Below are 16,227 nucleotides of genomic sequence, written 5' to 3'. Positions count from 1 at the left end.
ATAAAACTGGAAGATGTAGGAAAACAGATGTGATGTTTACATGGATATGGTCTTTAATATTATGAGTAAGAAAATGCTTAAAATGTTTTCCTTATAATTTAGTCCATAGAGTTTGCTTTTTTACTGACAGTTTAGATACTCATAAGTGGATTGTAGCAAAGAACTTGATTTAAAGAGGCAAAGCAGACTGTATACAAAGAATTATTAAAAATCTTTGAACAATGCAGTTTTAAACAGTGATGTTGATGCTGCAGCTTTTAGCTTTTGACCTCGTTGAGCATCTTAGTAAGAATCGTGATTGAGAATTTCCTCTGAGCTACCTCATTAAGAGTAATTAGAAAATATTTGCAAATGAAGCAACTGACGAAGGCTTAATCTCCAAAATTTACAAGCAGCTCATGCAGCTCAATATCAAAAAAACGAACAACCCAATCCAAAAATGGGCAGAAGACCTAAATTGACATTTCTCCGAAGAAGATATACAGATTGCCAACAAACACATGAAAGGATGCTCAACATCATTAATCATTAGAGAAATGCAAATCAAAACTACAATGAGGTATCACCTCACACTGGTCAGAATGGCCATCATCAAAAAATCTACAAACAATAAATGCTGGAGAGGGTGTGGAGAAAAGGGACCCGTCTTGCACTGTTGGTGGGAATGTAAATTGGTACAGCCACTATGGAGAACAGTATGGAGGTTCCTTAAAAATCTAAAAATAAAACTACCATATGATCCAGCAATCCCACTACTGGGCATATACCCTGAGAAAACCATAATTCAAGAAGAGTCATGTACCACAATGTTCATTGCAGCTCTATTTACAATACCAGGACATGGAAGCAACCTAAGTGTCCATCGACAGATGAATGGATAAAGAAGATGTGGCACATATATACAATGGAATATTACTCAGCCATAAAAAGAAATGAAATTGAGTTATTTGTAGTGAGGTGGATGGACCTAAAGTCTGTCATACAGAGTGAAGTAAGTCAGAAAGAGAAAAATAAATACTGTATGCTAACACATATATATGGAATCTAAAAAGAAAAAAAAATGGTTATGAAGAACCTAGGGGCAGGACGGGAATAAAGATGTAGACCTACTAGAGAATGGACTTGACACGGGGAGGGGGAAGGGTAAGCTGGGACAAAGTGAGAGAGTGGCATGGACATATATACACTACCAAATGTAAAATAGATAGCTAGTGGGAAGCAGGAGCATAGCACAGGGAGATCAGCTCAGTGCTTTGTGACCACCTAGAGGGGTGGGATAGGGAGGTTGGGAGGGAGGGAGACGCAAGAGGGAAGAGATATGGGGATATATGTATAGCTGATTCACTTTGTTATAAAGCAGAAACTAACACACCATTGTAAAGCAATTATACTCCAATAAAGATGTTTAAAAAAAAAGAGTAATTAGAAAATAAATTAGCTTTCAGAAATATGAATGTAAATTCTTTAACTGCTTTTCATAAAGTTTTTTTTTTGTATAATTTTGTTTTCCTCATTGACACAAATCTTTATCCCTTTCTTTTTCCTTTATATGTTAATTGTAAAACATAAAGACAAATTAGATAATATGGTAAAACAAGCCAATGGAAAAAGCCTTTTAGGAAGATTTTTGGAGTAACAGAAAGCAAGATCTTGCAAAGAGCTTTTAGGAGTACAAAATCCACTTTACATTAGATTACCAAAGCAGATTTTTTATTTTTATTTTAGTTATAAGCATTCCTGTGATAATTTTAGAAAGGAGATCTTTTGCATGATTCAACTATAACTATGTATCCTTAGCAATCTGTGGCCATATAGTTAAATGTATTGTTGCTATTCCAGTACATTAAATGCACACAAAAAATGCTAACATATATGAAGCCTATTTTGTTCTGCTAACAAAATATGGCTTTCCTTTGACTGTTGAAAAATTTAAGAAACTACTTAATTAAAAATATGTAAAAGTCACTGCTTCTAAAATGTAGATATACAAATTTTGTATGTGATTAGCTCATTTGTTTAAAATAGAATTTACCTAACAGTAACTTATAAAGCACTTCCATATGCCAATCACTATTCCATACAATAATTTCAGTTTTACAACTAATGCAACTAAGCTACAGAGAGTTTAAGTCACTTTCAAAGATCTTAAAAGCTAACAAGTGCTAAAATGTGGCTAGTATTGAACCTAGACAGTCTGTTTCCCAAGGCTATGTCCATAACCACAATACCATGCTGCTTCTTCTGATGTCAGTGGTGACATAATACCTTGGACCAAGAACTATTTCATCCATGTCAAATTCCTCAAACGTAGTTATGATTCTGTTTCGGAAGTTTATATGAGTAAGGAAAAACTGTCGCTATCAATGGAAAGAAAGCTCAAAGAGCTTCTAACTCATGCAGTGAGAATTAAGTAAGAACATTACACTTGGGTACAAATACTAACATATTTGACAATGTATTTACATGAAATTATAAAATAATGAATTACAGTAATATTCCCAGTGAACAAAAATAATTTTAAAAGTACTACTTGATCTTCTGATCAGACTTCTGACAATTCAGTTCCTGTTCTGCCTTCTTCCTGCAGCCCTTTACTTATCTTTTTATTACTTAGATCCATTAACTTCTTAAGAATGAGAATGGGTTTCTCTCACCAAATGCCAACCATGTAAAAATCTTAAATCTTACTGTTGTTGATAGACCAATTCGAATATGAAATAAATAGTAACTTTTGAAAAAAATGTAGAGATTGAGGGAGTCATGGCCACTACGATAAATCGTCCTAATGAAAGCAGTGATGTAGAACAATAATCATTAAAGACTTCAGTGGGCATTACTAGACCATATTGTTGGAACATCGTAATCAAATTATATAATCCAATTAATGATGACACTAAGGCATCATAAAATACACCTTCCTTCCTCCATGGTAATATTTGAAATCTATTAATGCTAATATCTTATTCTTGAATTGAAAATGACTTACTTGTAATGTCCTTTAGCTTACTCAGTTCATTTTGCTTTTTCAGTTATGGTCTATTTGTTGACCGCAATTTTACAACTTATAGTTCTATTGATCTTATAAATTTCAAGGTCAAACTCCTTTTCTTTTGGATGAGAGAGTCAAAATGTAAAACAAGGAGTTTTTGTATTACGATTTCACTCCTATGTGTATTTTCCTGGAAATGAATATTCCAAAGATCAACAGAAAAATATAAGAATAGTCTCTCTGCTACTGCTTGTGACAAGCAAATTGAAAATAAAATGTTTGTGCAGCCAGAAATTTTGAGAGCGCAGTACTCCTTTGAATGAGAGGCCAAATTGCTTTGAACTAAGTGACTGATCCAGAGGGAGACGGAGAGGGAGAGGGGAGAGAAAATGTGTGTGTGTGTGTGTGTGTGTGTGTGTGTGTGTGTGTGTGTGTGTGTGTGTGTGTGTGTGTGTGTGTGTGTGTGTGTGTGTGTGTATGAAAATGAAAGCTTCTAGATAAGAAACACCAGATGACTTTGAATATCCAAAGTGATAATAGAGGAATGTTGAAAAGAGTAGAGTTTTCAGAAAATCTGTGACTCTTTCATGATCTTTCTACTTGATCATTTGGACACCAATGCATTTCCAGACTATTGTGGGACCAGTGGGTCATTGTGAGCACATTATTTTCTAAAACCTGGAGTTCAAGTATTCTATTTGCCTCTAGTAAATTCAGTCCAGGATAGTGGTTCTAGGTTGATATCTGGAACAAGAATTCCAATTTTTCTGTCCATACAGACCATCAGTGACATGTCATGTGGCTGCTTTTATTCTTAATGAGAATGCACTTCACAACCACATATGTAATAAGATCAGCCCCCACTGAAAATTTAGGGAAATCCAAGGGATTCTCTGCCACCTTTTGGTCAAAGGGAAAAAAATAGGAATGATTTTCCAAATACATTCCTTAAAATAACGATACTGTACAAATTAAGGTGCATCTATTCTGCCTGTACATTTTGCCAGGCAAAATGAAGTTATCATAGATTATCTCATTTATACTTGTAATAAATCTATGAAGTAGTTATACTTACTATTACACCTATTTACCTAAACTGAGGTATAAGAAGTTAATAATCTACTTAATTTACACAGCTATTAAAAGCCAAGGTTAGGATGTAAAAATTGGTTTTCTGACTCCAAAGCACATGTTCTCAAGCTCTATACCGTACTAGGAATCAATTCCTTTAACACTTTAAACACTCCCCAAAGGATCTGAAATGATGAATAATAATGATTTAATTGGTTATTTGTTTTATTCCTTTACCATGGAGGAAGATGTTCCCTAGTTCAACAAATATATTGAATGAGTATAGTATGTCAAATACTCTGCTAAGTGCTAGAATAATTCACTGATAATCATAGGGAGCTGGTAAGGAAATGGCCGAGTAAAATTTCTAAAAGACTGACACGAAAGTATTTGTGATCTTTGATATCATGAGAGCTTTGATATCTGAGGTCTTTGAGTTTTATTTCTTTAAGATGCAATTTGATAAAATCATGAAGTAACTTGGAATGCATCCTTGCCATTAATAGGATACTGGAGTAAGTTTGCTCCGTAATAGTTCTTCAGTTCAGTCAATTGGATGATCAGAGTGTAGAATTCTAATAGAAACTATAAATAATTGGAAACAAGTGAAAAATTTCTCCTTCTCTTTTCATTATTCCTCTTTATAATTCTGAGCTCTCTATGATCTTTCATAACTAATCCCTCAAAATCCTGAATTCCTACAAAACTGTCTCTTTCTTTACTTGAATAGTAGCTTTTTCCTCATAGGGAAGGAAAAATTTTTTCTTCTACATTTCTAGGTTCTTGACTGAGACCTCCCTGTAATAGAACAATTAACAGGGGAAAAACAAATTTAATCATGTACAAAAATATGAGACTCAAACACAACCAGGCAATTGAGGCTTAAATACCATCCTGAGCTAAGGAAAGGGATAAGTGGTCTGAGACTTCAAAGGGAAAGAGGGAGTTCACAGGAAGATGAGAAAAGGAAATGTTCAGTAAACAAATGTTTGCCCTGCATGCAGATACTTCTCTCAGATGAAAAAATTATCTCTAGTAATAGCTCTCTTCCTGGTACAGGCCCCCTTTCTAAATTCTTTTAGGCTGTTAAAAAGGAGGATGAAAAAAAAAAAAAGGCTTTTGCTGAGCCTGCTGGGTCTTTACTGCCTTCAGCTCCACATGCCAAAGTGACATATTTGCAGGTGGCATGTGGTGCTACCCTTCGCATTTCTGCTAAGGTAGTATCAGTGGTCCTGTCTTTTAATAACTAATTTGTTACACATTCTTTCCCCATTATTTTTATATGAAAATGACATTTCAAACATTAAAAAGAAAAAAGATTAAGTTATAGAGGGCTTTTTAAAAATTGTTGCAAATTTGGTCGAGGCTCTTCATTTTTGCATTCAAGAAACAGTTGCTGACAACTATGTGGCAGGAACTTTGCCCTGGGAACACAGCTCTGAGGAACAGAAACAAGATCTAGATTATCACTGCGTTTTCTGTCAGTGAGGAGTCAGATATTCATAACTTGATATTAGAAGGCAGAATTAACTGAGTATATATCAGGGAACCTGAGGATTGGAAATGATTTCTTTGGAAAAGCGAAGCACAAGTTAAAATCTAAAGAATATATAAGTGAATAATGGGTTGAGTGTGAAGATTAGAAATAAGAAATAATGCAATCTGGAAAGATCTTTAGGTAGCTCAGGACAAAAGATAGCATGATTAAAGAAAAGAAAAACCTGTCTGGAATGCAGAGAGCAAGTGAGAACATGGAAATAGATGAGACTGGAGAGGAAGGAGAAGGCGGTATCATGCAGGGCCTTGTAGGCCATATCTTTTGGTTTTCATTCTAAAATCATACTATACAGAGGGTTGTAGACCATGAAAATTTTGTTTTAACATAAAAGCAGTGGTACATCATTAACTGGTAAGCATGTTTTAATTTGTAAAAGATCACTGTGGTTAAAGATAGAAAATTAAAAGAGTGGGGCAAGATTGACTGTAGGGTGAACAGTTAGGAAAACCTGTTAGACTAGGTAAGAGATTGGATTAGCATAGTGACATCAGATTGAAAGTTGTAGGTGGATATGAGAAGTTTTTCTGTAGTAATGAAAGTCAAGATTTATTGAGGGATTCAACATAGAAAAGCAAGGGTGATGGGCAGGCTCAAAGGCGACCCCCTGGTTTCTGGTTTATGCAACTTGGTGCAAAATTGTGCTATTCACTGAAATAGTACATACTGGAAGAGGCCAGGTATGGTCTGGGGGTAGCAACTAGAATCCATGTTGGAGTGTCACATTTAAGGCACCTTTGAAATTGCAAGTACAGGTGTTGTCTGAGCAGCAGGACCCAGACTCAGAGGAGAGGTCTAGGCAGGAAATATGCTAGTCATTGGACATATTGATGGCAATTGCCATGTTAATATAAGAAAAAAGTCAATATATTTGAAATTTTATTGAAAAGACACTGTTTGAACTTAAATGGAAGTTTTGAGAATAGGCTAAGGTGGAAATAGGGTCTACCTAGCTGTTCTCTCTTCCTAGTAAGGAATGAACATATTTGGACAATTCTGGATATTCCCTTTGTAGAGTAACATGATCTTAAGCTTCAGGTCATAATAAGAACAGCATATTACAGGTTCATTTCATTTGAAACCAGTCATTCCATATCTTGCTAATACAGTTTTAGGTTTTAAATCAGACTTGTTGCATGAAATTTTAAAATATACAGAAAAAATATATGGCTTATTTTTAGCTTGATGACAAATTTGCGGAAATAAATCACCCTGGGCATTCAGCTATTTGTATTCATATCCTGCACTTTACAACAAATTGGATATGGGAATCAGGTAGGGGCCTGAGAGGTTAGAAATTTGAGGCACGAAAAACAATGAATTTGTGATTTAACCTGGACAGTCAAGGGTGAAATTAAATAGATTACAGAAGTTTGTTCCAAGGCACAGGCATCATCAGCTAACCTGTCTTTCCTTGGCAGACAGATTATCCAAAGACCGTACAGAACAGGATCACCCAGCCCCCAAATTGCTTTCTAGTTTTCACTTTGATCTCCATGTGGATATTTTGCATACATAATACATCCTGTTTACTCCATCCAAAATTACTTTCTTTCAAGACAGTTCTGAATATACTTGTCATTAAAAATACTTTTGTGCATTTCAAAACTAACTATACTTTCATGAACACGTCATTCCAAAGCAAACACTTAGGCTGTTGTGAACCACGTTATTAATAGATTACTTTTGTGTATCTGACTAACCTCTCCTTCATTAGTGTTGTGAGTCAAAATTTTTTAATCATTTTTGTTTTGATTCAGAATAAAGAAAGTTTATTGGTTGGGCATGAAAAATATCTTATTGTGGGGTTTTGGAAGCTGCTAGAAGAATAAAGCTGAGTGAAAGTCATCTAAAGGGGTCTGACTGGGAGGAACTGTAGCTGCACCTATATTCCTGGGCTCTTTCTGTTGGCGAGGACATAATGAGAACAGTGACTTCCGAGCAGCATTCATGGAGGGATGTTCAGTGAGAGACTGCAGCTGGGCTGACTGCAGTTCAGAAAAATTCAACAAACATTCTTTCAGGATCAACTCTAGTCTGATTCTGAGGTTACTTAGATATATGAATGTGACACAGACTTGGTCTGAAGGAGCTTTTATGAGAAGAAAATACTAATATATTTTTTATGAAGTAATTTTTCCAGTGGAATACAGTATATATTGAAGGAATGCAGAGAAGAGGCATTTAATCTAGACAACAGCAAGGAAGATTTTCTAGAAGATGTGATGCCTTGCCAGGTTCTTGAAAGAGAAATAGAAGTTAACCAGGGGTAGAAGAGGAGGAAGGGCATTTTGGCAGATGGCACAACAAACATAAATTTGGTTTGTTATGACTAAAGAATGAACTGAGAATGGGAAGGGAAAGGGAGGGAGGTAGGGCTGGAATATGGGGAGTCGTACTTGACTTAGATGTGTAGAAAAAGTCTACCCATAAGTGTAATAGTAACCAAATGGTGAGAGGTTTTTGTATATGTATGCCTAGCTTTCTCCTTCTTTCCTTTCCCTTTATGCTGCCTGCCTATAAAGTTATTGATTAAATATCTATTCCTCTATCAATATTCACATGCAGATTCACCACACTTTTTCTCTACTTTGCAGCTATGAGGATCTTAACTAAGGCAGTGACCTCATATATAAATATTATATATATATTATATGGAGGGAGGGAGGGAGAGAGAAAGAGAAGGAGAGTGAAGAGAGAGAAAATAGTTTTGAAAGGTAACTACTCTTTGAAATACAAACAGAAGGCATGTTGGTAATCTAAGAATTGCGTCCTGTAAGAACTGGTCATGTTTCCTTTATTCTTTCCACAGATTGCCTCTGCCTTCTTGTGTATCCCATTTCCACTCCCAGCAGGCATTCTCTGTATTTTAATCGTTTGTGTTGTTAATGAATTTATTAAAGAATTGACTCACATAGACCACACTGTGCCATACCTATGTGGTTGTTTATGAGTCTTTCTTTTATCTGATCACTCAGATCCATGAAGAAAGAAGTTGTTGGTTTTTAAGTTCCATGTTCAGCACGTAGTAAGTTATCTACAAATTTGACTGAATAATTTTTGAATGCATAGATGAATAAAAAACTAGATGAACAAAGTATTATGAGAACATGGAGGTAAAAGATAAATTCTGACTGGGGAAATAGACAAGTTTTCGTGGAATAGGTGAAATCTAGTTCTACCAAGAGAAGCAGAGACTTGCCAGGCAGGAGTAGAGGTAGAAATGAATTTAGGTAACAAAACTTCCTTAATAATGCAAGATACGTTCTAGCAAGAGTAAGGGCTCTGATGTGACTGAAGGGCACAGTGCTTAATTCTAAGTAAACAATATTAAGACCATGACATCCTTTGAATGATATCCTAAGACAATTTTCTTCACTCCAAAGGAAACTTAAGTTCTTTGGGCAGAGAAATGCCATAATTTTACCTTTGATTTGGGTGCATAAAATAATTCTCATGAAATGAATAAATGAATGCAGGATGAGAACAAAGCTTCTAGGAGATCAGTGAGGAAACCACTGCAAGAGTAGAGGTGACAAATAGTGAGGATCTGTGCTATGTCAGGGGGTATAGGAAGGAGAGGATGAAGTGTAATGAGGTATTTTAGATCTAAAAATGCTGTGACCTGAAACTCCTTGAATACTGACCAGGATGAAGAGAGAAAAACTGGAGATTTCTGATATTTTAAGCTTCATATGGGAGAGCACATATCTTACAATATAGAACACTGCTTGCCAAAGCCTTTTTTATTCATGCCCATGAACATAATAGCAGAATTTTAATAAATAGTAAGCCTTGAAATCATCTTCCAAATAGCACACATACTTGGACGGCTTTAAGCCAACTTATGTTGCAGTCACAGGACTGTGCCATGTACATTTAACTGTGTGACACAGCCCTATCAGGCTGACCGAGTACCTCCTGGGAGAGTGCTTTATGTCTCAGAAGTGTACTTGTGACATCTTCCAGGCAAAACCTTCACATTTTGATTATCATGGATGTTATAGCTCATGATACTATTTATATGTTCATTATCATGAGATACTTCGGTATTAGCATTGTTTGAAATAACAAATTAATCACTACTGATTGACAGGCACTATTCTTCAGGTTTATTCAACACAGGGATAATAGACAATTCATAAGTAATTTTATTTACCTTTTCATAGGACACATAGGTGTACTGTATGTTATGTTCGAGTTGATCTATAATTTTTAAGATGTTAGTGACACATTATCAAGTTAACTTGTTACTACTGTGTTAGAATTACAAAAATCTAAGGATTTTATATATTTCATTTCCAGAAATCATTAGGTGATTTATCTGTTATTGTATAATGCTATTTATGTCTTTAAATCCTCGCTAAATATATACATGTATTCTTTCTTCCTTTCTTTCATTTTTCTGATCTGCTTCCATTGATGACTCTATACTTTTGACTCCAGACTGGCAATATGAGGGTAAGATGAAAAAATAAAATCTCAAACAACCTCATGAACATTGCTTGTCTGTCTTTGTTTTATTCTCTTTAGAACATTATTAAAGATCTATTCACTCTTTTTAATTAGACCCTTTATCACAATTAAAGGCCAATTATGTTTGTTTCTGTTGTGATGCTTTAATTACAATTTATCCTTGTTAATCATCCCTTTATGTTATTTTTATGGGTTAAATTACCATCCCATTATCTCTGTCCTGAAGGACCTCTGCTCTCCAGTGGTCTCTGCTGGTGTTTTCTAGTAAGATTTGAACAGTTTCACGGTATACAAATTGTCTTTGTTACGATGTGATAAGGAATCTATATAGCTCTTACGAGAATTTTTTTTAAATAAAAAATTGTTAAAAGTAATGATGCATATTAATTTGATTGTAGGATTTTTCTTTTTAAATATCAATATACATCTCAATGAATTTAATCTCAGGGTGAGTGCTCCTGCAGTAGCTACTTCTTACTTTGTCTTGTTTTCTCTTTAGATTGCAAACTAGCTAGGGGGGGACCACCAGCCACCATAGTTGCCATTGATGAAGAGAGTCGGAATGGTGAGTAAGCTATGTGTTTTAAAAGTGACTTAATCTAAGAGGGATTTCTCATTTCAAACCTAGATTTGATATGTGTGGAAGTACTAAATGAAAGCTTCAAAGCAAATCCACTGACAGTTCCTCTTTAATTTCTTCCCTGTATGAGTTTAAATTAGGACATTAACTGGAAATACTTTATTTGGATTACATTATGAGAGACTTAATGAATAGAAATGTTTAGTTTTGATTGCAGAGAAGTCATCTGATTCACGATCAGTCTAAGAATGCATCTAGATCCTGGCTAGAAATTTTCTTTGTCAATAGGTAGAGTTGACTATCACACATACTGTTACCTAGTGTATTTCTCCAAAAGAAATGGACCACAAGGTAAGCTCTGCACTGCTAATTTAAATTTGCTACAGTCTGGTAAGGATTAAGATCCATAATCTATTAGACATGGTGATTTAAGAATAGTTACTAGGGGGACTTCCCTGGTGGTCCAGTGGTTAAGACTTTGCCTTCCAATGCAGGGGTGCGGATTTCATGCCTGGTCACGGAGCTAAGATCCCACATGCCTCGTGGCCAAAAAACCCCAAAAAACATAAAACAGAAGCAATATTGTAAGAAATTCAGTAAGGACTTTTAAAATGGTCCACATCAAAAAAAAAAATCTAAAAAAAAAAGAATAGTTACTAGGAAAACAAAGTGCTTGGGAACAGAATACTGACAAAAGGTCTAGAGCAGAGGAGGAAATCTGAATTTTCACTCAGTCTATCTGCCATAATTAACAACTAATTCCTAATTTATATTCCAATCTTCAAAAATTTAATTTTCCTTAACAAAAAATTAGCACTTTTGTTCCCCAACACTCTCCTAGTCTCCCTAAACTTTACAGATATTTAGAGATTCTCCTCCTCTATTAGGTAACAGTAAACTGGAAATCCCTTGAGTCTTGGTTTCTATTTCAAACTATTCTAAATATGAGAATGTTCTGTGGCTCATTTTGTCTACTAATTCTGTAACAGACTTTCCACTGGGTTTGATTTGTACTTTCTGTCTAGGCTCAACACTGTTTTGCCAGATTGATGTCTTTTTAAAAAAGAATGTCAAGTGGTTTATTGGAAAGTGACTTTTCCCTGAAATTCAACCTACATGTATTTTGAAAATTTCTATAGTACACATAATACCTGTGTTGGTTCACTTTATCATGTATCAGTATTTATTATGCTGTACTAGAAACATTTCTTTTACTTCTTAGAATAATTGGCATAAATTTTTATTCTTGAACATCTTTCACTTCCTTTGGAATCAGCCAAAAATGTCCACAACACTGCTGGCCTTTGTTTAAACAAATTTAAGTGTCTATACTAAATTATAGAAATATTATAAAAATTACACAGGTTTATTTTTAAGAAGTCCCTATTGAGCTTGAAAGTATATGAAGATAATGAGTTATTAGGATGCATTTAAATAAATTAGAAATAAGTCCTATATGTATCTGCAGAAAAAATATATATAAAAATACTATACCAGAAAAATTTCATCTCACATGTAAGATTATGGTTTATCGTTAACTACTTTCCTGTCAACAAATCTGTTTTCTAAATGTCCTACAATAAAAAGTTTGCTTTTTAACCAGAGACAAAAAAATAAACGTGATAGAAAACCAATCTATATTTTCTCATTGTTCACCAATTCCCTTGAGCATATAAGCTGAGCTGAACTAAAGCATTTAATTTTACTAAATAGTTGTTTTAACATGTAATTCTATACAGAGCTTATTTTGCCAACCAGATAATTATAGCCACAGTAATGATATTTTACCTTTCCTTGTGTTGATTAGATCCCACTTTTTAAAGGAGCTCAGGAAGTCTACAAAGATGTTGTCATAGCAGTTCTGCATGATGGCATGTGGTGAAAGTTCAATATTTATATTTTAGAAGAATGTGACATGATGTAGTTGCTGTGCTCTTTAATTGGCATATTTTGTAGAAACTGCCAACTACTCAGAATGCTGCCAAAGTTATTTGAGTGTCATCATAAGGAGTATAAATACCAATCTAGAGATTAAATGTTTTACATTTCTCTTTCACATTAAATTTCTAAAAATATGGTGATCAAATGAACCTCTGCCATATATTACAATGTAGTGTGCAATCATTCTTGCCTTAAAAGTCTAAAGGAAACAATCCATGAAAGTGTTTTCATATTTTTCTTTAGGCAATCTAGGAAACTTCCCAATAGGACAGTTAATTCTAGTCTGGCTCTTAAACTCTTGGTTTCTTTTTTCTTGCATCTTTTTAATTGGTAGTAACAAAACATGTGGGTATCCTATTTTAACAGAAAAATAAGCACCTATTTTTAAATGCTCTGGGGCTTCTTAAAAGTAAGGCATAGCAAATCCTTTACTAAGCCAAACTAGTAAGTTTGGGTGTCAACTTGCTTTTGGCTTACTTTATTGATGTCTACAGCCGAACAATCTCCATTGCCAAATACATCCTCTACTATACTACTATAGTGTAGCTTTTAAATAACTCGGGTATTTTTTTTTTAACTCAGGTATTTTAAAATATATACTTAATTTTCTTATATAAGTCACTAAGGTACATTCATAGAATGTCCATTATTTGTCACATGCGTCTGCATATTTCAAGATTTTTATACTCTGTGGGACGGAAATATTTCCTTTTTATGAATATATATATGCTAAATTAATTTGCACATCTGTATATGTTTAAAAGAATTAAAAATTTAACAGGTAGAGATTCATAAACTTCTTTCTCACCCTGGGACCTGTTAGATTGTTCCTCTCCTTGGTCCTTGTCCTCAGTAGTATATTGATAACAGATTCATTATATCACCCTTGATCTGAACCAGGGGTTTATTTTCATCACAACTACCAGAAAATCAAGCTTACGTGGTAAGAACACAAAGTCAACCCATTAAGAGAATCATATTGGTTCCTGACCACTGCCAGAAAGCTCTAGAACTAGTATGTAGAAAACATTTAATGAGTATTTGCATTTAGAGAGGAGAATGTGTACCAAGAAACAGATTATTTTAAAATATCTAAAAATTTTTTCCAGAAAAGCTTGTGTATACACAAAAACCTGCACATGGACATTTATAGCAGCTTAATTCATAATTGCCCAAACTTGGAAGCAAGCAAGATGTCTTTAGTAAGTGAATAGATAAGTAAACTATGTACATCCAGACAAATACAGACTAAAAAGAAATGAGCTATCAAGCCATGAAAAGACATGGAGGAGACTTAGGTGCATTTTACTAAGTGAAAGAAGCCAATCCGAAGGAAACATGTACTGTATGATTTCAACTATGACATTCTGGAAAAGATAAAAATATGGGAAAAATTAAAATATCAGTAGTTTCCAGGGGTGAGTGGGGGAAAGATAGGCAGAGAAAAGAGGATTTTTAGGGCAGTGAAAACACTCTGCATGATATTCTAAGGATGGATATATGTCATAATACATTTGTCCAAACCAATAGAATGTACAACACCAAAAGGAAACCTAAGGTAAACTGTGGACTTTGGCTGATTATGATGTGTCAATGTAGGTTCATCCTTGGTTAAAAAAAAAAAATGTACCATTCTAGTGAATGATGTTGATAATGGGGAAGGCTATGCATGTTGGGGGGAAGGGGGCCAAGGGGTATATGGGAAAACTTTCTCTCCCTCACCTTTTCACTGTGAACTTAAAACACTGCTCTAAAAAAACTAAGTTTTAAAAAAATATTTCTGGAAATACATTTTTAGATTCACTGGACTCAGAGTTGCCTAATGGCATTGAGTCCTTACTGGAAGGAGTGAGGTCAGGAACAGTTACACTGGAACTATTTAAAGCTTGCCTCTGGGTGCCAGCCAAGTCAGGGCCCTGGCTGCTTTACAACAACTATGGAATGGCATTCAAAAAGACTTTGGAACAACTGGTTCAGACTAATTCTTAGAAACTGGGTAAATACATAGGCACTGCTGAGTCAAGGGGACAAGAAAATGATTTGAAGTCATGGCTTGAACATAACACCATAATTGTACAAAAATAAACAGGCTCAGAGGCAAAAGGATATCACTATGTAGGTGAGAGATTAGGAGGCTCATCCTAAATGTTCTTTATGGCTTTCCAGTTAAGATATTGTGGGCTCACAGCAAATTTGAGAAATGAAAGATGATGGATGGAGTGTCTTCACATTATGAAAGGAGCTGCCAACAGAGGATGCCACAGCTGATTCAATGAGAATGTGTCCTGGTCAGGGCACATGGCAGAACCAGGTGTGAACTGGGTTGAGTATTACAGACCCTCCTGTACTTCTAAGGAGGTTATAGAAAGGAACAATGAATTCAGTTGGTCACTCCTTCTGTGGGGTTTCTCTGGCCCAAGCATGGAGCTAGGGGAGTGAAGGGAAGTTGATTCTTCATTAGAAACAATTATGTTGTTGAGGGGCATTTGCAAGTTGCTCGTCATCATCCTTTTCCTTTCATTGTCAAAAATCACTAAGCTTGGAAGAGTAGAAGATTAAAGTTTTATGTTGATGTTCTTCTTTCCTTATAGTTGCCAATTACATATCTTAGATTTATAGCAAGGGAGTTCGCCAAACTCTGCCTTACACACCTCCAAAGGGTTACAAGTAGAGTTTCACATACTCCTAGTAAAACAGGTCTTGCACTCATGGAAAGAAAAGTCTTAAATAACCAATGTTTCTTTATGAATATTCCCAACGTTTAAACAAAGTGTAAAAAAAAATAAAAAGTGTAATGTGGTTTTTTTGTTTTTTTTTACATCCAAGGGTTCAGAACCCTCCCTTTTTGCCTATTTATCTTCATTCTTCTCTTTCATTCTCTAAAGAGAGCAATATCTAAACTGGCGGAAAATTTTTGCAAGAACAACTATAGTAGAATAAGAATAAACTCTGTAGAATACCTCTTAGTAGATGATGACTAGAACCCCAGATGAGAGACTGCACAAGATGCTGAGAAGAGAGCAAACTGAGAAACCAAGATGGCAAGTTATCAGGCAGACTGGATGACAATGTTCTAAACTGAAAGTGGTTGAAGATGCCACCAAGAGGTTAAAGGTGCTAGAAATTATATAGTAGGTGGAAAAATGTTTCAATATAGTTGCCATAGACAGAGTCCTCAGCTCATGTAAATGTTTGGGAGAAATGTTATTAAAGATAGAAATCCTTATCTGGGCCTATTCTTAGGCCATGTTTCTTTCAATGTGTCAGGACAAAGATACAGCTTAAGATCTGGATTTAATTCTCTCTCTGTTCTATGATAACGATCCTGGTTATTTCAAATATGACATATAACAAAGTGTTGCCAACATAATTTACATATTAAATGAAACCTGAAGTATAGAACATGTTCTTAGATATTAAGTTTTTGAAAATTTGTATAGAGCTTTACTCATGAAAATAAAAGCGAGAGAGGGATCTAGTATATATGTCCTATGGGAGGGATAGTTCTAAGGATTTGGTTTTAAACAGTTACTTTCTAAGGCACTTTTATCCTACCTCTATTCTGCATTGTTGCCTTATCACTAAGGTAAATAGTGTTTCTCTCTCTGGTGGTTT

The 16,227-nt window shown here is 34.9% G+C and overlaps 1 protein-coding gene across 17 annotated transcripts in view; it reads left to right on the top strand.

Moving 5' to 3' along the window:
• The window catches only part of PCDH15 (protocadherin related 15), a 747,310-nt gene that overhangs the window by 118,731 nt on the left and 612,352 nt on the right, over window positions 1-16,227 (top strand). For 11 of the 17 annotated variants that reach the window (XM_036828599.1, XM_036828600.1, XM_036828598.1 and 8 more), the window contains exon 2: window positions 10,591-10,656. The exons of 3 other annotated variants lie outside the window; for them this stretch is intronic. In XM_036828599.1, coding sequence (XP_036684494.1) covers window positions 10,591-10,656 — 66 coding nt within the window. Of the gene's footprint in view, window positions 1-10,061; window positions 10,077-10,590; window positions 10,657-16,227 lie in introns of all 17 variants that reach the window. 3 more of the 17 variants (XM_036828602.1, XM_036828597.1, XM_036828588.1) reach the window with 1 other exon arrangement.

The sequence above is a fragment of the Balaenoptera musculus genome, chromosome 16, assembly GCF_009873245.2.
Source record: "Balaenoptera musculus isolate JJ_BM4_2016_0621 chromosome 16, mBalMus1.pri.v3, whole genome shotgun sequence".
NCBI classification, from domain to species: domain Eukaryota; kingdom Metazoa; phylum Chordata; class Mammalia; order Artiodactyla; family Balaenopteridae; genus Balaenoptera; species Balaenoptera musculus.
This window is presented reverse-complemented; position numbering and strand designations above follow the sequence as displayed.